Raw genomic sequence first — 25,682 nt, 5'->3', positions numbered from 1 at the left:
AAACTCCATCATGCGTGCGGTGGACTTCAATGTATCGGAGACTTTCCCCCCGCCTTATGCATGTTGTAGTCATGCATGCTCCATCCTGACGATTGACGATAAGGCTTTCTCGGGAACAGATGGTGTTCTGGTCTACTGTCCCTCGGACTTCAGTAGAAGATCGTGCGAGGTGTACTGCGGGACGTAATATGCTAGACGAACTAACGAGTCGTAGCCGCTTGACCTTGTGGGACTTTGTGTACTCAAGGATGAATTCGTTGTGGTACTAGGGCGTTTGCAGTGGTTGAAGTCAGACGATCACAAGTCCCTTATACTTGACGATCATGGTTCAAAGCCGATTGAAAGGGGTGATATACGATAGACCTCTACACGAGGTTCAAGCACTGTTTTAAAGCGCTAAGGATGAATGCGGATACAGGATGTTTCGTAATATTTCCTGCCCGACATTCACGCTCATATACTCTTATTTGGCTTTATCGACGACATTGGCAACCGGGTTATACAGGTGCACAAGCTCAAGGGCAAGCTGTGTATGCCAATTTACAGCGACCTCCAGGAATGCGGCGAATCCGATTGTGGCGATTGATTTGTATCGGAGTCCTGCCGCTGAGCATAATCTCGCTGTGTTTTTAAGCTGCGATCGATGCGGATCCGATGTTGACTGAATTGACGAAGAGGACTTTGGACGAGACACAGCCAGTTCCGATTGAGCAAGTCAATGTACTGCTACAATACTGGCAAGGTGATGCCACTTGGCCATCCCGTGAGGTTGAGGCCGACCTCCTGTCGGAAAGCTATTTACTTCCGCCGACACATTCTACTTCCGCGACGGACGGAAGCATCTCTTCCTAGTTCAATCTGGTATTTGGTTTCCAGGTGCATTGTCGACCTCTATTGTCTCTGCGACGCGTGAATAGTCACATCAGATAGAGGTAGCATTAGAGTCTGCACAGAACAAATCACTCTGAACGAGGCACAGCAAGTTAAGCTCACACTCAATGCCAACTGTATGGACATCTAATCATCACGAGTATGCTCTTGCTTTCTGCCAACGATGCGGGTGGTATCAGGGTGCGGTGTCTCTGCGTGATGATCTCAACACGCGTAATTCGCGTGCAAAACTGCGAGGTGCTTGACGGTACCTATACTGAGCCTTACCGTGTCTTCCGAAGAGAGAGAGCCGCAGGCGGAGAATACCACCGCTGATCGGTGGGATCTTCAAATGGTCGCGAACATAGGAATGACTATCATTGGTTCCTCTTACTCAGATCCCTAGAAAAACTGCGAAACACGCCCTAGCGGCGAGGGTCCTCCTGAGGCTCATTTAGACAGAACAGTAGAAGCATATTCCTGACCGCTGACAGTGCTAAATTAGGCTTGGCTGTGTCAGTCACTCCATCCGTTGCGAGCTCGTGGGCGGCGACCTCGTGTTATCACGGATCCATCGTCGACAGAGATAGGAGTTGTCTTACCTCGATGCTGTGCAGTTACCGTAATTCGAGTACTCACGCACAGCATACGTCTAGAAATTTTCGATGATCCTGAGCGGTTGCGTGCGAGTTGGAGAGATGAGGAGCCGATACCGTGCACAAGCTATCGATTGCACCGTTGTTTGTCTCATCTCTTCAAGGGGATACAACGGAGGTCTGAACGTTCGTCAGGATATCAAACTGGACCTCTCCGTTGCGCTTCGCGTAAACTGCGAGGGTTGCCTTTGTACACGGCCGTATACGGTGACCGCCGTTGGATTAGCCTTATGAAATGAAGGGGCAGATCAGGGCTTGAATGTTAGAATAGCATTATTGGAGGTAGCGCTTCAGCGACATCGACTTGGCATGCATGCCCGAGGGCCACAGTGTCAGCACCATCGCTACTTCACAACTATGGTGCGATCTCTCCGTACATTAGACACAGACCAGTTGCAGACTTCGACGTTCACGAGGGTGTGAAACTCAGGACGAGTTGCGGGCGAACGCCGGAGCATCCACTCAAGCGGTAATATTGGTTAACGGATGCTCTACCCAGCGATCGACGTGCCAAAGGAAGAAGAAAAAAACTAGGTTTCCCATTACTTCTCATCGCATTATCGCTCAGATGACAACCCGGATAGACATCATTGCAGCATGAGAACGCGATTTGGAATACAGACAGAGTATTTGCAGCATTGGTATATCAGGCACCTGACAGTAACGCTGTCAGTGAAAGCTTGTTCCAAAGGGGAAGGATCTCAGGTGCCGCCAGCGAAGTGTATGTGTCGGAAATCAGCGGCGGTAACTTTGAAAGGTCGGTGGATCTGAGCATCATCGGACCCGCGGCTCGAAGCGCGAGGGCACGAGGATACGAGCCCTATCTGATCCTGAGAAGTCATTCATGAAACAGCAACGGGGCGGGGACCAGTACTGACCGTCGTGAGCCGACTCGAAGGGTGGAGCCTCCCTGTCCGGATGAAAGTATCGAAGAAAAAGCGACGAAAAGGGAAAAGTTCGTCGAGCATCTCCACAATTTATGACTAGAATGACGCGCGTTCCTGCAACCTTCCCGATACATTTATGATCCGGAGACGGGTGGAGGGACGCTGCCAGGGAAACGCCCACGGCGATGTGCGCAGATGGAGACGATAAGTAGGCTGCTGTGGTAAGTATTAGCGTCTACCAAGGCCCCGGCATTTGCCGGCTCGGAGCTGTGTCTGAGTTGTCGGGGTTGTTTGTTGGCCTGCGTGAGCTAACGTATGCCGCACGAACGTCTTCTCAGACTTCCCTTGCAGTACGGTCACAAGACAGCGCGTATCGTTTCAATGTTCTGCATAGGGAAAAGAGACAGGACACGATAGTAGCGGGTCAAGAGGTCCAAGCCGCCAGCCGAAAAGGTGCCATGTCGATGGCTCGGACTTGGAGGCGACCTGTTGATTTGATCAATCTCCGTGCCAGTCTGAAACAGAATATAACGGCTTATGCTTGGATCTCTTGTACCACTTGGACCCCCTCGCCCATATCCGCTCGCCCCACATGCTCTCGGTGGCATCTGGGATCCCCTCTGCTTGTCCACTCCCTACGATTCTGTTCTGATCCTTGCGGGCCTCATGGATCCCCCTAGACCACCCCCCATCGCCACTCATTCGACCAAGCGGAAGTTTGTCGAGGACGAGGCCGAGTTGTCCCCTCACCTTGCTCGGGTTACCCTTACGACTCAGGCCTCTCAGACCTCTCTTCCGTCTATATACGAGCTTCAGCCTGACCTTCCACCTCCGGGTCCACGCCATGCGCAGTTCTCGGGAGATCCTCGATTTCCGCCACTTCCATCGTTTCCTTCAACATCTGTGGCGGAGAGCTCTAACACTTGGATACCCAGTCGTGACGAACCTCCTTCCGCGTTCTCACCTGAGCAAGCGCAACTTGAAATCGGCGACTCGGATGGCGATGGCGACGACGCCCTGCGTAGACCGAAGCAGAAGCGAAGACGCCAAGCGCTCAGCTGTACAGGTTAGTGGCGGCGTTTACATCTTGTTCCTCGTTCAGCACCTTACTCTCCTTCTCTTCTCCGTACCGTTCCCATTTCTATCTCTTGTCATTCCGCTCTTGTCATCGATCATCCACAACCGGGCTCGGTTTCCATTGGCTCGACCATCGCTTCGCCTTCAGAGTGCAAGAGACGTAAGATCAAGTGTGATAGGTTGGCAATCGTCTTACTCTTCGCACACGATTCATGTTCAGTTGAGACATTGTAGGGCTCATCCATGCGGACCCTGCACTCGTCGCAACGATCAGCACAAATGTCAGTGGCATGTAATCGAGCCTGTGTATGTTCGGCCGTGTGGCGTCTTCTTATCCTATTTAGTGCTGACATTAGTTCATTCGCTTCGTAGAGATAAGTACGTTAGTCGTGCGGAGCACGAGCAACTGAAGACTAGGCTGGCGACCGTGGAAAGCAGATGCGACAAGCTTGAAGCTATGCTGGCTAGCCTGACTGGCCCGCCACCATTCGTACAGTCGCCGCGGCCCTTCGACATGGCTCCGGTGCATGGAGCTCTGCGTCCTATCCCACCTGGTCCCTCGGGGTCGTTCTCGCTTCCTTTCACGGATGTTCACCCACCAGCACCATCATTTCATACTTCAGCTAGCGCGCCGTCTCGCGATGAAGATTACTCGCTCTTGCGACATGGCCCCGAGCAGCCGATACCCTCATTACGAATCATGACATCTCCCGTCCCACCTTTCCATCATCTTTCTGTCCCACAGCATTCCCGTCCAGATGTTCCCTCTTACTCGTCTCAACCCTTCGATGCTAGGTCTCCAGAGGTTGGCAATTTGGCATCGACATCTCGGGTCTACGATCGTTCTCCTCCATCCTCTTTCTCGTTCCGCCCCGACGCTACCACAAAGCCATCCCCGCTGTCTCTGTCCTCCATCATAACGCCTTATAATACCACGCCCGCGTCACAGTCAAAAAACTCCAGCGCGCAGACGCTCACACCGCTGAGCGAGCGTCTGCGCAGTCGGCCTCATCCCCAAGACTCAGCGGCTCATTCTCCTCCTCCCGACGGCTGTCGCAATCCTCACAGCCTGCGTCCTCTACTCCACGCCTTCACTCCCGCAGTGATTCCCGCGTAGAGCGTCAGCCACAGCGTCACGCTGGCCCGCACATTCTTCCAAGCGGAACGGCGCCTGGACGATTACCGGAACCCGACGCCGGATCCGATGATGACCGGTGAAGGCCTGTGCTCCCTACCTCCCATACTTCGCATCTCGTGGTATGTGTTTGTCCTTCGCAGTTTGACGGAGCACGCGTGTGGATATTCATCTCAATGTCCGTTTTATCTGTCACATTGCCATCACGTCTCATTCTCCATGCGGCAGCTCCACTTTCACTTTCATTTCGGATCCTGGTCACTCGTCGGTTTATCTCCTCAGTATGGCCCGCGGTTACACTCTGGTCTCAAGCATTGGCTCATTTCGGATCACAACTCGTTTCATTTCACTGTATCATGTCTTCATCGGTTCCCCATGTGTTTTCTCCTGCTGTATCTCACGATCTTTGCGGGCCGTTCCGTTTCCTACGACTTCATCCTGCTTACAACTGCGCCCGCAATTGCTTCAATGTTCTTCTCGTCTGCAGGTTCTCCAGTCCGCTCTGGGAGTCGTTCTCTATTTTGGTTGATCTGTCGTCTTAGCTTTCTTTGGTGTATAATAGCATACTGTGAGTACGTATCCGCATGATCTTCCCTCGTCGACCTCAAGCTGACGATTCCTCCGTGTGTAGACGTAATTTAATTTGCTGGATTGTTTTGCTGATTTGCTTTGCGTTACAAGTGTACATATACCACAACGTACTTGTCCTATAGTCTGCTTGTTTGTGTTCCTCCACACGCCACTCCTCCCTTAGCCGGAACTCCCTCGTCGTACTGTGGTCTTTCATTTCATACGATCCGGTCCTGTCCAACCCTTCGTGTTCTGTTGCATGCACTTCGTTGTGCATTCTCGCTGATATTATTGTAAACCCGTATCGCTCGCCTTTGCTTACGCATTCCACGCTGAGCTGTTCATAATTCCACGCCTCCGGGGATGTGACCCGTCGAGGAGTTTTCTGTTCTGTTCTGCTGCATGGAAGTCTCCTGTACATGCTCTCGAAGCCCTTCGCGTGCATGAACTAATACCCTGTTGATTATTGGCCACAACTTCAACTGGTCATGGATGACGAACATCATCACAAGTGCTCGCACCAATACTGCTCACCTCCTAAGCAGATGACCTTCAGTCCCGGTAGCCAAGGTCATTATATAGAGCCACGCGATTCCCCATCCGAGTCGCTTCGGAGGATGACGCGTGTCACAGTACGCCTTTTGTGCGCGGTTCGAGCACGGAGTCGATCTCAGCCTATGGCAAGACCATATCTGAACGCAATTTCCACTCCCTCCCTGCTGTCGTTTGAACTGTGGCCGAGACCTCACGGTGATTGCGGAAGTAAGCAAGAAGTGCGTCCTGTGCAAGAACCAGAATCTACTGATTCAAATTCGAAGATCTTTGTGCAGAGTCTGGACCGCCCGACAAAGGAGTCGAAGAAGAATCGCCATTACACGATTTAACTTCCAGCCGAGGACACGGTAAGGGATTACCTGAAATGCGCACTCGTCAGGTGGCGCAGGCCTCCAAAGTGGAGCAGTGGTCGGGTCAGTGGATGGGATCCGAATTTCGGGTCCTGGTTTGTCCTTCGTTCATGACTCGAACAAACGCTTCCGACTTGATTTCCCGATCCCGAAGTTCAACAGGATGAACGTGTACACGTTTTTCAACTGAACGACGCGTACGTACGGCGCCTTTCTCTAGACCGGCTCGGATGTGGCCCAAGATGACTAGAGAAGACGTACGAATATAGTCATGCACTACAATTGAGCATTAATTCGTATCGAGCAAGGGGTAGGAGAACACAACAGCAGGTCCGAACCGAGTGGCTTAGAGGTTCGAAGAACGTAGAACTTACTCGGACGCGATCGAACGTTCTTCCTTGAGCAAGAAATGGATGATAGCCCCACCACTCCACCGCGCGAGCATCGACCGAGAACTGCGTCTTTTCGTCTCTGGAGCGTCTCGCAACCGCAGAGCCCTGGACGCGAGCGAAGCCACAGCATATGGAGCGACTATGGTGCAAACGGCTTAGTCATCACCACTTTTGTACAGCGGCCAATTTCGTCGGCGAAAGTCGAAATCCCCATTTATTGAAAGAAAATTCCTGGCACCCCCCTTGGTTTTCGGAAAATAATAAACAAATGAATTAAATATTATTATTTGGCGGGGTGGCCAAATCCAAAAGTTCATCTTTGCCAGTTTTGAGAATTTGGATAATCCCTCTAGAGGAACTCTTCCTTACATCAAAAGGAGTGTTTCTGGAAGAGGGATAGTGAAAATTCTCAAATCTCGGCCCGCGGCACCGTCCTCAACGTTGTGTACAGAAGTGGCGGCGTCTAAGCCGTTTGCACCATAGGAGCCCGAGCACCAAACTTGCCGGAACATGAACCGGCTTGGCAGTGATGAACAATCATTATAGCGCTCAATCCTCGGATGAAGCTCGACGATATGGATAAAAAGCAGAACACAGCGGAAAGATTCTATACAATACTTAAGGAGAGCCTGCGTTCGGTGGTTCTTTGGGGCTCGTTGAGTGCTTGTATTTGTGGGACGAACGAGAAATTGGTTTCAAGAAGGCGGCGCGCCCACGCGGCACCCACGTGGATAGACCATACTTTGCTCCCGCGGCAGGTTTGGACTAGACTCGTCCCCATTCCGCTCGCGTGCTCTTGCTTACTTAAGTGTTCCAGATTAAGAAGCGAGTTCCGCGAGCGGACTGGGACGATCCGTCGCCCTTTTGGCGGGCGACGCGTCTCCCCGCCAAATCCAAAGCTTGACTTTGCGAAAAACGGCCCTCCACTCGTAAAAAAAGTCCTCAAAGTTGGTATATATTTTTTATTCAGAAAAGAAAACTGAGTCGATTAGTGTAGGCAAGTTCTGAGTGATTTTTTGGCCATTTTTGGTCGCCGACTTTGCAAGACGGGCGAGAGCGTGATTGTCGGCCTGTCACGCCTGATTTGTGGCGCCCGCCACACTCTTATGCCCGGCGACGACGACGACGACGATAACGGAACACACAGATGTCGAGGTGATTTTGTTCTTCATCTGGAGGCTCTATGTATGTACACCGAGTAATTATACACCTCTCACTGGCTTGTTATCAAAAGGAAGGTGTTCTGTGAATATTTCTTGTTTTTTGTACCCTCAGGAAGTGTAAGTCACCCAAAGACCTGAATACCGTAGGGTTTGAGACACAACATAGAAGCCAATACAATCTCGAGCATCACAAGGAACTCGAGAGTATGTCCCAATTGACGATACAATAACACCTCCGGCGCCCGATCATAATCGTCGGCCTGAACGCCTTGATATCGTATACACATTTCCTCACCGACGCGTTCGTGAGCGTATTCACGCACCCATACCCGAGCGCCAACCCGATAAACACAGAACAGAGCTCGACGATGTATTCAAGGATGTGCGAAGATGGGAGGAAGGTGAGGTGGTTATCGTCCATCTGGGGGTGGTGTCCGAACAGCGTGTACATGCTCCCAAGGGCGGCAACCTGAGGTTCCAGCGCTTGCACATCACACCTTTGTTGTTTCCCAATCGTGTGAGCTTCATCGAGGAGGTCCGGTTTGGGCGTTCCGTCGTAGATGAGGAGACATATGGAGGGTGTCGGGGAAGGACTTTGGCGAGGAGGGGGAGGATTTCAGCGTTGGTGAATACGGTGATCCATTCGAGTTCGTGCAGCGAGTCGGTCAGGGCGCATCCGGGCGCGTAGGCGGTGGCGCAGATGATGGAGGTCGTGGTGCAGGCGTACAAGACATATTGCCATGATGGGCTGTAAAGCAGGAGGGAAAGATGAGTTTTTTCATCTGTAAAGTGAGATGCTGAATATAAAAGCCATTGATGTGGCGTACAAGTGGTCCTCCAAACATGCGAGATAGGGGCCGACACCTATGCCGACGACACAACTCAGCACGGCTTGTCATACACTATCTCCACATATTCGTGCAAAAAGACAATATAGGGAATGCACTCCAACGAGTTTTTGCGTGGTTATATTGTCGACGTGAGCTATACGCTACACACACGTCGCAGTTTCCCGTTCGAACCAGACGTGTTCAGTGACGATGTTGCGCGGGAAGAGGGAGGAGAAAAAAGATCGTATCGTCCTTCAGAGATGTGCTGAGGTCATCTCTGTGCATACATTGGATGCTGGAGTGCGTGAACACACCCAACTAAGCGCCTCCAGCAGAACGTGGACCCAAAGTCCCAGCAACACAAACATAAGGAAACCCCACAAAACACCAACGCAAAAAGAAGAAGACAAAAACAGGGACCGACCTCGTCTGCACATAGGTAGTCAGCATCCCGCCCCTCCCCACTCCCAACTCATGTTAATAGCATGGTAGGCCGAGTAAGGTGGAATGGAGCGATGAGGGGTCTGGGTCGTAGAGTAGGTTGGTCGAGTAATGGCAGGCCTGTGGATGTTTGTATCCAGACGCGTAGATATTGAGCATGGCGGAGCTGTTGTGCTTATTTTAGTAATGTATCGCAGGTGCAACTCTCTAATGTAAGTCCACGAGCGAGTACCATGCTGCGTACTTGGAGCTTTCAGTCAATTGTTCACTTTACTCTCTGCTGGACCGCGTAGAGGCCGGGTCTCCGTCAAGGTGTTCATCCTGCATGATGTTGAAGATTATAAGGACATCAACAAAAATGACCGTCAGTCAAAGAGGGTGTGTCGAAGTGCGACTGCCCGTCCTTCAAACTGCGAAGAGAGTAAGTAGTGGATGTTGGGAAGAAAAGGGTACGTCGCGAGATCGAGGACCGAGGTCAACGCAGAGTTGTTGTGGCGCTACTTACGTGTGGCGGCGTCAGTCGGGTCACGGGTGGCGTCGATAACTCCTTCAAAAAGATCGACAAAAATGAAGAAAACCGTTGTATATATGTCTACACTACTGCGAAGTCCATCCTTGATCGTCGTCTGTGTCATCGTCAGCACCAGCGAAGTCTTCGTCCTCGACATCAAACCCGCCACTCATGAACAGCTCGTCCCCTTGATCATCTCCTGAATCGGAGCCACCCACATCTTGCTCGATATCTGAAGCAACGTCGTCTTCGTCAACCCCCACAAGTCCGTCTTCCACAGACAAGGCCTGCGCTCGGTCCACATCTTCGTCCTCCGATTCATCCTCTCGCTCATCCCAATCAGGTTCAGAGCCTTCGTCATCTCTCCAGTCCGAGTCCTCATCGACCTCGATCGGAATATCCATGGCCAAGAGTAGTGCAGGTTCGGGCACAAATGAGGATCTCGGTGTTGTGGCGAGAGTGGGGAGGGCGGAGGATGTTGAAGCGTATAATGCACCTTCGGTATTGGTAGTGACTGAAGGCTCAGAGGCGTCTGGCGAGATGGCCTGAGTAGCCATGAGCTCAAGGTTAGATGATGCAGCCTAAGGGGAATTTATAGAAACATGGATAGAGATAGACGTACATCATTATCATCAGGAGGTGCGGCGTGACCGTTTCCCCCAAGGCGTTTGTCAGCGAGGGGATCATCGTACTTGAGGAATGGCAAGAGCGCAGAGATAGGAACTAGACGGCGGCGTGCACATGCGGTAGCCCATTGAGCGTTGAAGTCGGTAAGTGGGTTCCCTGCCGACCCATGCGAAAGTGCTGCCAATCCAACCGACATCGCATCTGCAACAGGTTTCTCGTCAGCATCAAGAACACGGCCCTCCTTATACCTGTAGACATCAAGATCGTCAATGCTCATCATCAATCTCTTGATGTCCTTCGATATCTCAGGACTGGAGTGTTTAGAGCCTTGTCGAGAGCCGATCTCCTCGTGGATTGAGGTTGCCAAACGGCGTAAGACATCGACTGTGGGTGCGACCATGGCTAACCAGTCCCAGGAGTGTGAGTCGCCGTCTGCTTTGTATACTTTCTATTGGGGTATGTCTATCAGCACCACATTCAGGCTGAGATAGTATCGAGACTGACCTTGATCCAGAAGTTCAAATGTTCCTGAACGAGATCAACCTCCACAAATGCATTGTCCTTTCCCGTGGGATTAAGCAGCCAGTTCTTGATGATGATGTCGCTGTGCAAATTCCATTATTCACAGTCTGAAGCTCCGCAACAGAGTGAAACTTACCGGAACTTGGCTGGCCAAACGTTAATGAGATTGTGGATCAGATGCAACATCTCATGGGCGTATTTTGAACGATTATTACCCCTGAAAGAGTATGTCCACAGTTTCAAGACCATGATGACCCGGCCAGAGTCGCCGCTCTTGATGGAATCAGCAAATAGACGGGTCAACAAACCATCGCGCATGAAAAGATAGGCGTTCTCGAGAACCATGTCACCCTTTGGGACATGGCCTTGTGGGATTTCCGATTGTGCTTCAGACGATGGTGCAGTAGAGGTTGAATCTGGACACATACATGCGATTGTGGCCCATCGAAGTATCATCAGTCATAAGAACCAAAAACGGGTTAAGAATCACGCACCTTGCTTCTTCTTCTTCGATTTCTTCTGTGACTCTGCCGCCTTTCGACCAGCTTCACGGCGATACTCTTCTGGTGCGCGCATCTCCCGGAGCTCTTGGACGAAATCGGTATTGGTGTAGGTCTTGTAGATTTGAGTGGCGTGCTCGGTCAGAGTTTTGAAAGAGTCGACCGTTGCTACGTATTCCTCTAACGACGCCTTCCCGGAAACAAGAAGGAGGCAATGAAGAACCCGAGCATATAGAGAGGTCATGATGAGATCACGACATGTCCGGAATGAAGGGAGACTGGTGAGGAGGATGGGAGTGCGGTCGAGGACACTGTTGTGGAAGGCGAGTCCCCCTGGACTGCGCTGAGCGGCGTTCGGTTTCCCAAAATGCATCTCCATAAATGCGTTGCAGTCAGCGAGTTTGACGTGAAATAGACCAGGCATGAGAGCGACGTGCTGCCAAGAGTCGGCACCATCTTCATGGCCAAGACGGATGTTCACGATAGACCGCTGGCGAGCGATGGTGAGCTGGTCGCCACATATAATTTTGGCGTAATGTGTAAACTCTTCGGACTCCGTAACCAGTTCAAGTTCCCGATATATGGTCTCGAGAACCTCAACATTTCCTACGATTGGTGCTTCATCAATCTCCATTGCTGGTAACGGGTGGATATCTGTCTTGTGAGTGGGGATTCTGTCGGATGTGAATGGTTCTGACGCATCTAGCTCTGCCTTCCATCGCTCGAAGCCCAAACCCCCAAACATCACAATAATACGTTGGACCGTATGAATCATGCACCTGTTGTGGAGATCGTGTTCTTCTTCGGTGAGCTCTATATGCTTGATTTCGAGCGGTGGAGCATTGAGAATGGCGTCGTTGATTTCAGACAGCTTCATGTCTTCGAGTTCGGCCGCGAACAGCGGCCATATTGCAGCACATGTGCCATTTTCCTGTGCGTCTAGATATCAATGACATTGTGAGTAACAGTGTAAGATATCATACTGGCATCCGACAACTTGAAACTTACTCTTCCGCCCGAGAATTTGTTCAGCGACTCGGAACATTAGATTGATGTTGTCGTACACACACCCAAACAGCCCAACCTGAGCAACACCTCGTGCTGTACCCCTGCACGCTTCAGACAACTGGCGAAGGATGCCTGGCACCTTCCTTCGACGTTTCGGTGAGGTCTGTTCAGTGGTGTTTACTTTCTCGGCTCCAATGTCAAGTGGCGTTGTCGGGTCCGCAGAAGCAGCAGGGTCGTGAGTAGAGCTGCCTTGAGCAGGTTCGACGTTCCCTGTGCTAGTTTGGTCGCTCGAGGGTGTACGTGTGGTGGATGACTGGGCTGATTCTCGAGTCTGCGTAGAAGCACTGGCTGATGCGGCACCAGAGCGAGATGTGGCGCCAGCCGCCACAATCAGTTTGTCTTGAATCGCCTTCTGGCGAATGCGAAGGTTCCGTTCTGGTTGGCGTCGGCGTCGTTTACTCCGGTCTGTCGATGTCGATAAAGTAGTGGTGGTATCGCTGTCAGAATTAGCGCTACTTCCATTGTCAGCATCGGCATGCTTGAGGTCGAACGGATTGACGTCGCTCTGCACGATTTGCAGCTCAAGTCAGTTCCACTGATCAACTTCACGATATCTAAGGAAAACGGACGAAAAAGAAGCAATGGAATAGCATACAGTTGTGGTCATATCTGCTGATTTTTGGATATCCGTCTGATATTTTGCTGACTTTGATCCTATCTTCATCACATCTCCAGGTGCGATTATAGTTGTGTATCCAGGCATGATCCCGAGACTTCGAAAGACGCCAAAGTGTTGACGCTGACCACCCGTAGCCATGAGATATGTTCCATTGACCGCCGCCGGGTAGTTATTCTTCTCGCTGAAACCTTTTAGTAATGTTAATGCCGCAGATCCTTGGAGCTAAATGATAAACCGTACATTGAAATCAGTCACGAGGTAGGAGGTGCAGGGAGAGAAAACGAACAAGCTTCTTGCGATCAAGACTCTTTGGTTTCATCTCTCTTAGCTGACGCGTCGTCGTAGAGAATTTGTCCATCACAGAAAACATGCCTGGGGCCAATCCCCTCAACGTTTTCGCCATCGCAGCCAAACGGTACGACAAGAAGAAGCTCTCGTTGATCGTCTTCCCCATGGTGCGTAAAATTCCGATGTCTGTTATCTTCTTCGCCTCCCTCTGCACAATCTTCCCGACGAGTGCAATAGCCCAGTCATATAGAAGAACCCGCACGGACTTGCTGTAGTGTGATGTACACCAATAATTCAGGATGCGCAGAACCGCGGCCTTCTTCTGGAAAAAGCCGCTCCAGCGATAGTCACGGGCGAGACAGTTGTTCGGGTTGAAGATATAATCGAGGAATTCTACTAGGGTGTATCCTTCCACCGTCAACATCTCCAACAGTTCATCAAAGAACTTTGTCTTCTTCATTCTCGCTTCAAACTTCTGGTGCTCCTCTGCAAGCTCGGCCGCTTTCTTGTTGGACTCTATCGTATGCTTCCTCTGGTCTGCCTTAGATTGGTTCATCATGCGGCGTTCAGTTCTGGGCGAGTACATTGGCGAGGAATTGGGAGTTGTGTATGTGGAATGGAGAGGGTCCGAAAGACTGCGTTGGCGAGTGGTCCTCTGTGGCGTACGGAGTAGGTTTGCCGCCACTCGATGTGATGTCCACTTCGGTGGTGGGGAAACCAGAGGGATGTCGTCGGAATCTATGTTTCCATATCCAGGGGAGTGATCATGTGGAGAAAGCGGGTGTTCGATGGGATACTTTCTTGCCCGAGGCGTGTCACTATTTGTCGCTGGATGGGTCACCGCAGCTGCGAGAGGGATATCTTCAGAGCTGTCATCCGAGTCACTGACAACACATCTGTGAGTACGAGTGACTCTGATTCAGGCAAAGACTGAGACAAAACCTTAACAGTGATTTATGTGTAGCGTGATCGTCTATTTCTGCGCGGGAAAGACAGATTAGTTATTTTTGTCTAATAAATGAAGACTGTTTTGGCCACACACCCTCGTCACCGCCAGGTTTTCCTCGATGCCAAGTGTCCACTTCGGCGGGCATTATATCTTGAGTTTACAAGAAGGGCAAGGAATACCAAAAGACAGCGGCGGGTATGGTGAGCAGCGACTATGCCAAATGAATGACCGCCGGTGAGCTCAAAGAGGCAAGTGATCGACACCAGTCTGGTTTTTTTTCAGTCGTACGCTCACCGACTCTCACTTTACATCGCACAACGTCCCGACACTGTACTTTTCCATCCTGCCCACATCATGTCTACAAACAATGGCTCGCCAAAAACACCCGTCAATCACGCACCCAAAGGCTGCCGTCATAAAGTCAAGCCTTGCTCTACGCGCCCTCCACGCCCCACGCCCATACTGTCTGCCAAAGAGCGCCAGTCTCGCATCGCAGAACTCGCAGAGCTCCCAGAGTATGTCAAGACCAACTTGCCTTCCTGGTTCGACAAAGAACCGCAAGAGTTCCAGTTGGATGCGATACGTGCCACACACCTTGGCGAGGACGCCGTCGTTCACGCGAGTACGGGGTCAGGAAAGACGTTCATCGCGGCGGCTCCCCACTTTCTACCTTCCAATCAAGGAAAAGGAAAGGTCACGCTGCTCGTTTCGCCTCTCATTGCTTTACATGAGGAGCAGGTATGTCCTTTTTGATCTGTCTGTCACGATCAACATCTTGATGAATTTCCTCATCAAGGTGGTGGCGTTCCAAGACGAGTTTAAGCTCTCCGCTATCGCCGTCAACTCAGCGCAGGGGGAGAAAACGGGCTGCTCCGCGCAGAAGATGAAGGTCAGCTCCTCATTTAGGGTTCTGGTTCGGCGGTATCCCATAATACTCACGGGCGAAATCTATTATACAGCAAATTGTCAGTGGCAAATGGCAGATCGTGATTGTGTCGCCCGAGATGCTCCAGACACGCAGATTTATCGAAGGTGTACTTCGCAAGCCCGACTTCGCCGCCCGATGCATATCCGTCTTCATTGACGAAGCTCACTGCGTCTCACATTGGGGTGCTGGATTCCGCAAAAAGTACGGGACTATCGGTACCATACGTGTTCACCTCTGGCGCTCGACACCCTTCATTGCGGTATCTGCAACTCTAACCGCACGCGTACGGTACGATATCCTTGACAAGCTTCAATTCAATCCAAACAACTATCGTTACATCAACATCGGCAATGACCGTCCGAATGTTGCGCAAGTCGTTCGCTCCATCGAGCATCCCCTCAAAAGCTTCGCAGACCTCGACTTTGTCATTCCACCCCATGTCTCGGCTGTCACCGACATCCCAAAGACCATGATCTACTTCGACGACACATCTGGAGGCGCCGACATGGTCGATTATCTGAACAGTCGGGTTGCCGACCAATTCAAGCACCTAGGACTCGTACGTCCCTACAATGCCGCCATGTCCAGTACGTACCGCAAGAGAGCAATGAAACTATTCCGTGCGGGAGTGCTTCGGGTCTTGGTTTGTACGGATGCAGCAGGGATGGTGCGTGTCCAGCCCTGTCTTTCCCTGTCACCATAGTTAACATGGAAACCACGCAGGGATGTAACATACCAGATATCGACATTGTCGTCCAATGGAAGGCACCAAAGACTCTCAGCTCATGGGTCCAGCGCGCCGGTCGAGTCGCTCGGGGGCGAGGGCGGAAAGGTATAGCCGTCATGCTAGTCGAGAAGAGCGCATTCCAAGTTGATCCTACATCAGCGTTGGCGTCTTCTGAGGATGATTCGGGCAGTTTGGCGGGATCGTCGCAATCAAGAGGTGGACGCGGAAGGAGAGGAGGGAAGAATGGTCGCCGTGGAAATGGTCAAAGTGGCGGTGGCGGTGGTTCCGGGCATGGGGCGGCTCAAACGAGGAGATTAACATTGGCGGACGCAGTGCTTCGTGGACTGAAGCGCGGATCATGCAGCGGGAAGGATGATGCTATTTTGGTGAGGAATGAGCCAATACTCACCGAGAATGCACCTCTCGAGGGGTTGTACATCTTCGTACAAACTACGGAGTGTCGACGTCGCTTCCTGTCAAAGGTATTTCAGAATGTACCGCCCGGTGAGTGCCCTTTCATCCGTATATCTATTGGTGTACTCACCGTGTAATCTATTTAGTTGTATCGGCCGCCGAGTGCTGTGACCTGTGTAACCCGACATTGTTCAATAGAGTTCGAGGAGGCAGACCTTTAAAGGTTGCTCGTCAAGCAGGTATCAAGCGCCACGATCCGCTCCCCAACGTACGTGAGGCTCTCTATGGATGGCGTCGAGAAGCGAAGCACAAACACTTTCCTCGAGCTCGTTGGGCGCCACACGCTCTCTTAGACAACGATACATGCGAGCTCCTTGCATGCGTCCATCCTCTTGCAAATAAAGCTGTTTTGGAAAAGCTTCTCAAGCCTGGTTGGGCCCACTGGACCGACCTCGGCGACGAACTCTTTGCATGCTTGAGTGCCCTGCCAGCCCGCATAGTCCCGGTCCTCACCGAACACCCATCATCAGCGACAGCCACTCCATCGGCGACTGCTCATACGATCCAGTCCACGACACAGCAACTCCATCACGACTCTAGAGGCAAAATGTCAGGCGGACGCTCGCACAACGACACTCTCGTTTTAGAAGACTCTGCTTCGGCACAACCACTGAAACGTGCTCTCGATGCGAGCACCATAACGCCGACGACTACGAGACGGGCCCAGAAACGGGTCCGCATCGCGGAAGACCCGCAAACACCTCTCGACCCTTTACCATCACCTAGCAAACATGGCACAAGCTCCCGCTCGTACGTTTCATCGCAAGGATTCACGATACGCGATGATTCGCCACAGCGCAAGACTATCGCCTTGCCCCCTCATGCTCGCCAGATGCTCGATCAATCACCCAGGTCTTCGCAATCTACGCATTCTTCCTTACCGCCACACCCAAATTTCTCTATGCTTCCACCACCGTCGTCTCCTCCTGCGTACTCTGTTCCGCCGTCAGCTCCTGGAGGCATGTGGCCCAGCTACGCAGGCTCACAACGAGGCTCGTCAACAGGGCCACACTATACTCCAACTTTCGCCTCACAATCCAGCTCACTGCTCAGAGATTACCCCGATTTGCTCTCTGAGACGCCACATCGCACCCGACCAGCGCCAACTCGAAAGCGACGGAGTGCCGCTGTAGCGAATTCCACCAATGACCCATCAGGTCTGGTGGCACCGTATTTCACTTCGAACGCGAGCGCCCAGTCGACGACAGCGTACTATCCATCTGCGACACAAGCACAGACGCCACACACAACCACGACATATCCATATTGGCCCACGAATCAGCACACCACACCCTGGACATCGACTCAGCCCATCTCTCACTCTCCACAGTCCCATAACACGCCACACGGGGCTCACAACACTATGGCCACGAACGTGAACCCAGCCACTGCCGCTCATACGATGCAACATGGCGCCGGTCCTGCCCATCTCTCTCCAGGATCACAACACCACACACCCATTCAGGATGTCCCGACAATACACCACGTACCTAATCCCCATCTTCGGTCTCAAGCCTCGCACTTCCAGCCAGATGAAACCACGCTTCTCTCGCCACTTGTCCAACCCCAGCCCTCCCGCCACTCAGCAATCCCAAGCCCAAATGACATCCCTCGGCCATCCAGTGCGTCCCAATAAAGGTAGCCCTCGGTTTTTGACAGATTATATGACGTGTGGTGATTGAATTGGACTTGTGGATGGTGATGTTGCCTGTCCGTTCTGCAAGCGACGTGTGAGGTGGTGGAGTGAGCGCAGGTTGATGTATTGATATGTAATATAAAGTAGACACAGTGTTCTTTATCATTGCTGCAGCAAGGAGAGCCCAGTAGAAGTACCAGATACAGATCTCGAGAGCAAGGAAAGCATCGAGAGAGCTCCAGCATGAAAGGACTGAACAACGTTCAACGTTCGACTCTTGTGCGATGCGCGACGGAACGCTCGGTGACGGATGTGACACTAACGCCTGTCACCCGTGACAGCCGCTCTCCTGACCGCCGGGAGGTCGCAAATGCTCAAAAAATCACCAAAATGATGTATACACCATTCGAATCAGCTCGTCGAGATCTACAACTTTCATGCACCCACTTTGAGACGTTTTTTTGGGAGGGGAGGACCTCATTTGCGCAAAGGTGAGATTTGGATTTGGCGGGGAGAAATGTCGCCCGCCAAAAGCGCGACGAGTCGTCCCAGCCGGTTCCTGACAGAACCCGGAGTAACACGTAGGGCCACGTTGTCCGGAACCGGATGGGAACGAGCCTAGGTTTGGACTTTCAAATGTTTACGTGTATGTAGGACACAGAAGGATGCGCCACTGTGGCACCGTTGAGCTCGTAGAAGTGAGCCCAACGTGAAACACGACTTTTCAAGTTTACGAGAAGCCATGACGTTCTACATGTTTAAGGAGCAGATATTACTCCGACTTCCCCGATTCTTGAACTACTACGATGTATCTCCGTCGCACTGGACCGAGTTCTCCGAGTTTTCCACAGCAAAGTTGAAACTTGAGTCTCTGCTAGCACTGGAGTAGAACGCCCTATACGGCAGTTTTTGACCGCCATGCGAAGGTTATTAGGAACACAGTACAAGACGGTCGCGCATCCTTGCATAACGCTACACTCAGAGTCTGAGACTAAACCGTACAAGAGCAGATCGCAGTTAAAAGTAAACCACGATTTAGCATCATACCAAAACGGATTGAAGAGGCTTGGAAGAGGGTCTTCCTGATTTAGAGATAGTCTCAAGGTAGATTGCTCCTAGATTCACAAATAAGTCATATTGGGTGTCCGAGAACCGAGCGACAGTGGGACTTAAGTACATAAATACGGCCGTCGGTTCTAAATCACTCCACCAAAAATACAACTTTATTCTACATCTACCGCTATCCCTCTTCTTGCAACCCTTGTGGTCCCTTTCTATACGCGTGTATGTGCAGGAAAGCCGCAGCTAGTACACCCGGAGCTGGAGGTCCGCGCACCATCATCTGCAGCGCCTACCGACATGACGAATAAAAGCCAAGCCTAATCTGATCCGTCACCAGCCGCAGAAAACCCCGAGGCGTGGGGCAGTATTATAGAGAACCCGTATGTACGTGCCGCAGGTGAGAAGCCGACAATGTTCTATAATAGAACGGGGTTTACGGGCGGCGCAGCCGGGGGCTAATACCATCATCGATCCTCCGTGGTGGAAACGAGGCGGGAAATATGGCCAGTACGAGGAACCTCGTGCCTTGCGGTTGGCTGTTAGAGCGCATTGAAGAGGCTGTACAGGAGGGTGTCGAGCATGCGGGTGGCGCGGGTGCCTATCGATGAAGGACAACTCAATGTTGGTACGAACAGCACGCGTTAGCGACATCGTGGAGATGCGGTAAGTACACACCAGCAAAGCGGCTGGCGATGGAAACTCCCGAGCGCGAAGCAAGAGATTGAGATGGAGATAAGCGTCTACGGAGCGAGCGGCGGGATGTTCGCGCTGTCGATAGATCCGAAGGCATGTGTTGTAACTGGAAACGGCAAGCCACAGAGGTGTCGCTGGCGCGGGGACGGGACAAGACCATATACCAAGCTAAGGTGAGATGAGCGATGTTGAGGCACTGGCGGGGATAAGGACTATGCAGTAAGATGTGGAAGTAGCCGTTGGCATGTTCCTAGTTCCGGAAGCTGGTAGTAGGGTATAGGACCTGGATATCGATGATGGAGATACCGTAAGGTATGCTCGGTGCTGTAACAATAATAAGCTCTTGTGGACGTGCAGGAACGACAGAAACACAGTTGTGAGTTTCGAATGTAATTCCCTGCCAGTGAGCGTTACGTTTGAAGTTATTTCTACATGACAACATAACCACGAACAACTGGCGACTATGTTAGATGATAGAATAGTCAGTATCTGAGGTATCAAGCAGATGACGCCTTGGTACTGACCAAGGACAAGTAAGCTTCTTCGGAACCCATCTGTCATTATCCTCTCCGAATGGCTGATCATCGTCAGCGTGCGATCCAGGAGGTCTCGCAAACACGAGGGAGGTCAAGTGCGACACAAGATACCGCTCCGAGCGAGGAAGGCCATCGGCACAAGAGAGCTTGGTGCGACGATGTAACAGAGTTCAACGGAGTAAAACATGCATAATGAACGGAGTTATGACATAGCGAAGGCTCACGGGTACACCCGTCTTTCCGCCGCTCGCTTTCTAACGCTATCATCTGAATGGAATCGTTGAGCTTGCAGAGAAGTTAGGTAAACTTAATCGGGAGACGGGTCGCTATTCGGAAGGCCAACCCTATTAAAGAAGGTCAACTGAACGGCGAGAGTGATCAGCATCATACTTCATATCTGATATGGTGTTGGGTGTGGGCGTACCGCAAGCTAAAGAGGTAAGACTGAGCCAGCTGAGAGGAGCTAGTCTTTGTGCGCCCTTATGGAAGGCACACTGAAAGAGCGTGAAGGCGAGATATATTTACCGTGTAAGTGCTTGAACGAGCCTGCAAGAAATTCTGGAAAGCCCGCCTCCTACGTAAAATAACACAAGGATCGATCTGAGAAAAGAACCTCGCAGTCAGAACTCATGGGCATGAGAGTCCCATTGTACATAGCGACAATTGACACCTGATTTTGTGAGAAGAACGTGTGCGTCAGGCAGCTTTCAGTATGACAGAGCATGACGCCCCAGCCGTGGGGAAAGTTCAACAAACAGCGGTCAACGCGAGCACGCCATAGAGCAAAGGAAGTTGCGAACTCTAAATGAAGATCGATTATACTGTAATCCGTCGGCACTCAGATGAGATATCCGAGCATGCCAAAAGTCAATGCTCATCCTTCCGATGATGAACCCTGCAGCGGGCAATATGAAGCACTGCGCCCTTAAGTAGAATGGGGATGTCAATGCGAGTCATGGAACATTCTCGAAAGAACTCCGCTGGTAAAGCCAAAGCGGAACTGCCGTTAGCGTTAGCCATGCCTCGGAAGACCTTTTTTCATGCAAGTTCGAAGCTAACGCAGACAGCATTCCGTATCTGTCTCTCGGTGGACAACTAGCATGAACGCCCGTGAGTTCAAAGAGTGAGATCTCCGATAGAATAGGATAAGGAAAGTAACAGTTCCCCGTGCCGACAGCTCCCAGCCATGAGTACATCCTCACGGAAGATGTCATAAAATTGCACGACCCCATGGGCACACGGAGATGGAAGTTCAAGCGACGAACCCTTCACCCCGCTCGCAAGATCCGTGGATATCAGCTGACCTGTGTCGCAATCCCTACCGAAGCAAACCGGCAGGGCTTGTAGACGGAGCACCGTCATCACAGAGCGTATCAAGAGCTGTTCCGATGCGCCCATCTCTGCGACGGAGATGCCATACCTTTCGGAAGGAACAGGGTGATAAAACCACTTGCCACAAGAGCGCGCAGTACCGCTATAGGGTCATCTTGTCCACTCTATGGTTTCAAAAAAAGAGTCAAGAGTTGGAAAGTGGCACGAGCCACGACTTTTGTGACGAGATTTCAGACGTTGTTTGAAACTCGCGTTTAGCAGTCGAGTTGTGAGAGCCGGCAAGAACCTCACTGCTGCTTGACCACCTTTAGCCGACTCGTCCCTGGACAATGCTCGATACTGTGGGGGACGAGATCATCTCGTAGTCGATACTATTACGTTAGCAAAACGACACCGTGACAGTTGGGCACAGGAGTTCACTGGCACTACTACCGTAAGAGGCATATTGCTTCTGGTCTGCATTGGACTTAACAATCTATGCGCTACCAAACGGTGTAAAGCGCGGATAGTCGTCTGACAATGGAACTTGCCCGGTACTCCAGTCGGATAGAACTAGTGTCAAGCTCGCCCAATAGGGACCTGCCTAAACGCGTCTGTTGTGTTGCAGTAGCTGAATCCCGACTTTACCCGGATTTCCGCTCGCTCCGACTGGATTACCATACTTTCCTCAACGGTCTATGGAGGTCCGCGGACAGCGACCGTCGAGAATAACTCCCCCTAACGATCTCTTCTGAGATACTGTCAGTATGGGATCTTTGCCGCTCCGATGGAAGCTTTTCAAGGACGCCAAATTAGGTTGTAAGATTTGACTTCCATACCAGAACTCCGAGGGTAGGTACCCCCGGGTGGCCTTGGTCATATCCTTAATTTGGGCCCTCCTGAAGTGAAGATTTGAGATTACTGAATCCCATGAAACCCGCTCAGTGGAAGGTCACGGAAATAGAAGGTGCGTCCTCCGTGCCGTGCAGCAATCCTTAGACCAATTACACGCGATCGATATGAGGCACAAATCTCCTCGGGAGATTGGGCGCATATGGAACATGTCGTTGCGGAGGGTGAGCTGGACACTGGATACGTATCCTGCCACATCCTGGCTGATCTTTCTGAGCCATTAGAATTAGGCGATTCATTGGGAAACAAAGTAAGTACAAAGCAGGGAGTCGATCAAAGGTCTGACCACCCCGACAAGAACTCTCCGCAGAAGAACCGGAGGCAGAATTTGGATGAACGCCCGATGAGTCTGAAGGACTGACGCCCTTGACGTTGCTTGTCCAAAAGACCGATGCAGAGAGATAGTCGATGTAGAATCCCTTCGGCGCCCGATGCACAGTGCACAATCACCGCGCGCATGAAGGACACAAGCAGTCTGTCCGGACTCAACCGTTGAAACATAAGCCGTGGTGTGTGGACGGGTCTACTGGACCAGATAGACGTACATGCTGCGATGGACTAAGCTCGTGTAGTTTAAGTCCAGCAGATGTCCAAGGTAGTAGATATGCAGGGCCTTTGTGGCGGTGTGCCGCTATTTTCGAACCACTGTGGCGACAGCACGCTGACGACAAAGGATGATGTATCCTGGGCGATGCCCGGAAGAAAATCCCAGAATAAGACCGATATGATTGGAGACAAAGGTGGATATCGGTTCTATGGGCTAATACAGATAGATGAGATAGATGACAGGAAGGCGCATTGTATAATTAGCGATCTTGCAAGCACAGCAGTCGAAGCGTGAAACACTCTCCTATCTCACTCACATAGACATGAGCGCTTGCGCTGACGCTTTCTCCTACCCCTGTTGTTGTGCATTGCAAGCTCACAAGCGGGTCTGTGACCACAGACCACTCCGCACTGCTGGAGCATTTGTTCAGCACGAACATAACGCCATTACCACATAGTGTTCTCATTAGACCCCGCGCAGCGACGGGTACAAACCGGTGAGACTTGTAGTACTATACCCTCGTGAACTCCTGAGAGGCGAAGATGAAGAGCACAAGGTCGCCTCGCCGAAACAATCCGGACGTGAATCACGAGCAGCACATGCTTCATCGACCCTTCAGTCTCCCCTGTATACAGACGCACAGAGACCGATGTTGGCCACGGGCAAGTCATCGCGAGCGGTAGCCCCAAACTGCATCCAAACGGCGACCCGAAACCAGGCGAAAGTTCGCAGCAAAGTAGGTCTTAAAGCGCAGTTCAGACGCCCTGACATAAAATCGTACCTTGTGGAGCATGTGGAGGTCGCAAATATGGGGAGAAAGACGCGAGGACTGTGGGCTGTTGTGCTCGTTGGCGTGTGGCGAGGTGGTGGATGGATGACAGGATGCAGCAGGGCCACACAGGCGGACAACACGCGTTCCGCTCATACAAGATGAATTGTCCCACGCCCTGCCCTTGACCTTGATCTCCTCATCGCGCGTTCTTTCCATCGACTCGTCCCCCATCATCCCATCCAACTAGCACAGCGAGTGTTATTTTTTGCAATTTATCAATCACTTTTGACGCACGTCTGACCGGATTCTCGATTCTGTCACAGTCAACTCGTAACTCGCCATGTCCGAAAAAGTGGACGCGACTTCGTCCAACGACACCGGCTCGAAGGAAGTCGGCGTAAACGCGAAGGCCATCATCAAGAACGTTGATATGACGGAAGAGATGCAGCAGGAGACCGTTGACATCGCCTCTGCCGCTCTGGAAAAGTACAACATCGAGAAGGATATTGCTGCTCAGATCAAGAAGGAGTTCGACAAACGCCACGGCCCAACTTGGCACGTCGTTGTTGGGAAGAACTTCGGGAGTTATGTCACTCACGGTAAGCATTTATTCACTTTTGATCGTCTACTCGCTTCTCTGCCGTAGTGGACGTTGTATTTGAGAAGACTGGTCGTGCGGTGTTGCGTGCAATGGTCTGGTGGCGCGTCGCGTGGTGACTCGGTGACTCAGTGTTAGACGCCCGTGGGCTAACGTCCTGTCTTTTTTGCTGCAGAAACCAAGCACTTCATCTACTTCTATGTTGGTTCCCTAGCAATTCTCATCTGGAAGTCATAAATCACTTGGTATGTCCTCATCGGCTCAACCCGTTCCACGCACGCAATGACAGTTGCTCTGGGGGTTAGACATAGTTTTCTGTTTAATATCCTGGGCTCGGTGTGATCGTACGATACTATCATCTTTCAACTCTCTATCCAGAGGTCGTCGATTCACGACCGGCCGCTGTCTGTTTCTTGCTATTTTCTCGCTTTCGTGCCTTGAACCGAACAATGCCAACTTTATAACGTTCTGTGATCCCTCCATCACTTCACCAGGGATGTATATATATTTTCGTTTTCCATCGTCACTCGGCTGGTCGGGATCAAGCTTCTTATCGTCGTTGCTTGAACCATTCAAGTTCCTCAACGTCAAGACTTCCACCGCTCCCGAATAACATATAAGCTCGCTTTCCTCGGTGCGTTCCCCGCCACTCTCCCTTCTAATTACAACCCTTTCGACCTTCTGAATGGTCCGCGAGCGTGCGTCCGCACATGAACCTGCGTTGCTATCTGGTGCAATGATGTTCTTCGCCTCCGACCATGTTGGGGAGAGATTTCACTCCACTAAACATTTTGTGGCGCCATTGTGGCTCGAATGGACATCATTTCACGTGACGTTCCGAGCGCTTTACTCGCTCGAGAACGCAGAGGTTGCGCAGATGCAACGCGATGTAGCTGCGAAGATAAATGTGTACCAGTCTTTCACTTACCAGAGAAAGGTGTACTCATTGGTTCGCCTTGTCCCGGATAGGACTCGGCTAGCGCTTTTGGAGAGCTCGCTAACGCTTCAAGCTGTTCGCGCAGTCAAGAGCATGCTGCCGCAACGGCTAGGTATCTCATTATCTGTTATTTGACAGCCTCGTTGGGATATGGTTCGGAGGTATGAGCGTGCTGTGCTAGGGTGTATATCAGGTGCTATGACACTCGGATTTTCTGAGATGACAATTGGCTTGCATGTTGGGGCTAAAAGAAATAATAAGTGAGGCCTACTTTGCGGTCATGCAAGCACTATCTCCATGATCTCAGTAGACTGCCACTCTAGTCCGCCAGCCGGATCCTGCTGTCTGTGGCTCTGATATTGACGTTATTTTGGGCGAAAGCTGTAACTTGTGGTGATGGACCACGACGGATGATTGCGAACTCATTGCTGCGCCGGGATACTTAAACTCTGCTCATATCCTTCAGGACCTTCTTTTTTCAGGATATTCCGGCTGTCACCTATTTAGGATAACATCAAGCGTTACGAAGAGGCAAAATC

General features: G+C 51.5%; 5 protein-coding genes across 5 annotated transcripts; 4 read left to right on the top strand and 1 right to left on the bottom strand.

The window, feature by feature from the left end:
* The first annotated feature begins 3,014 nt into the window (after positions 1–3,014).
* STEHIDRAFT_139316 (uncharacterized protein) lies at positions 3,015–5,550 on the top strand. Its single transcript, XM_007304064.1, has 5 exons — positions 3,015–3,479; positions 3,639–3,669; positions 3,725–3,796; positions 3,863–5,193; positions 5,257–5,550. The coding sequence occupies exons 1-4, from the start codon at positions 3,080–3,082 to the stop codon at positions 4,605–4,607; spliced, it is 1,248 nt and encodes a 415-aa protein (XP_007304126.1). The 5' UTR covers positions 3,015–3,079; the 3' UTR covers positions 4,608–5,193; positions 5,257–5,550.
* Positions 5,551–10,029: 4,479 nt separating this feature from the next.
* On the bottom strand, positions 10,030–13,725 carry STEHIDRAFT_57738 (uncharacterized protein; the record flags this gene model as incomplete). The annotated part of the gene is made up of 7 exons (XM_007303948.1): positions 10,030–10,508; positions 10,565–10,668; positions 10,723–10,951; positions 11,129–12,025; positions 12,095–12,278; positions 12,822–12,995; positions 13,060–13,725. Coding segments are annotated over 7 exons (2,733 nt in total), but the record flags the coding sequence as incomplete, so codon positions are not given.
* Positions 13,726–14,364: 639 nt separating this feature from the next.
* On the top strand, positions 14,365–18,022 carry STEHIDRAFT_110920 (P-loop containing nucleoside triphosphate hydrolase protein; the record flags this gene model as incomplete). The annotated part of the gene is made up of 7 exons (XM_007304063.1): positions 14,365–14,748; positions 14,807–14,899; positions 14,970–15,605; positions 15,662–16,169; positions 16,226–17,761; positions 17,864–17,882; positions 17,950–18,022. The coding sequence occupies 7 exons, from the start codon at positions 14,365–14,367 to the stop codon at positions 18,020–18,022; spliced, it is 3,249 nt and encodes a 1,082-aa protein (XP_007304125.1).
* A 1,315-nt stretch (positions 18,023–19,337) lies between these two features.
* On the top strand, positions 19,338–20,230 carry STEHIDRAFT_110919 (uncharacterized protein; the record flags this gene model as incomplete). The annotated part of the gene is made up of 7 exons (XM_007304062.1): positions 19,338–19,431; positions 19,473–19,500; positions 19,616–19,703; positions 19,811–19,842; positions 19,888–19,906; positions 20,008–20,063; positions 20,122–20,230. The coding sequence occupies 7 exons, from the start codon at positions 19,338–19,340 to the stop codon at positions 20,228–20,230; spliced, it is 426 nt and encodes a 141-aa protein (XP_007304124.1).
* A 3,808-nt stretch (positions 20,231–24,038) lies between these two features.
* On the top strand, positions 24,039–24,443 carry STEHIDRAFT_57271 (uncharacterized protein; the record flags this gene model as incomplete). Its single annotated transcript, XM_007303903.1, has 2 exons — positions 24,039–24,207; positions 24,382–24,443. The coding sequence occupies 2 exons, from the start codon at positions 24,039–24,041 to the stop codon at positions 24,441–24,443; spliced, it is 231 nt and encodes a 76-aa protein (XP_007303965.1).
* Between the last annotated feature and the right edge of the window lie 1,239 nt (positions 24,444–25,682).

Source organism: Stereum hirsutum, assembly GCF_000264905.1.
Source record: "Stereum hirsutum FP-91666 SS1 unplaced genomic scaffold STEHIscaffold_7, whole genome shotgun sequence".
Lineage (NCBI taxonomy): Eukaryota > Fungi > Basidiomycota > Agaricomycetes > Russulales > Stereaceae > Stereum > Stereum hirsutum.
The sequence above is the reverse complement of the archived record's forward strand: the minus strand, read 5'-3'. Positions and strand labels throughout refer to the sequence as shown.

Excerpts from the sequence above, each read along its gene's own strand:
- STEHIDRAFT_139316 (XM_007304064.1), top strand. The coding sequence starts at position 3,080 with ATGGATCCCCCTAGACCACCCCCCATCGCCACTCATTCGACCAAGCGG. Across the intron at positions 3,480-3,638 it reads CCAAGCGCTCAGCTGTACAG|AGTGCAAGAGACGTAAGATC; the intron begins GTTAGTGGCGGC and ends CTTCGCCTTCAG. Across the intron at positions 3,670-3,724 it reads CGTAAGATCAAGTGTGATAG|GGCTCATCCATGCGGACCCT; the intron begins GTTGGCAATCGT and ends GAGACATTGTAG.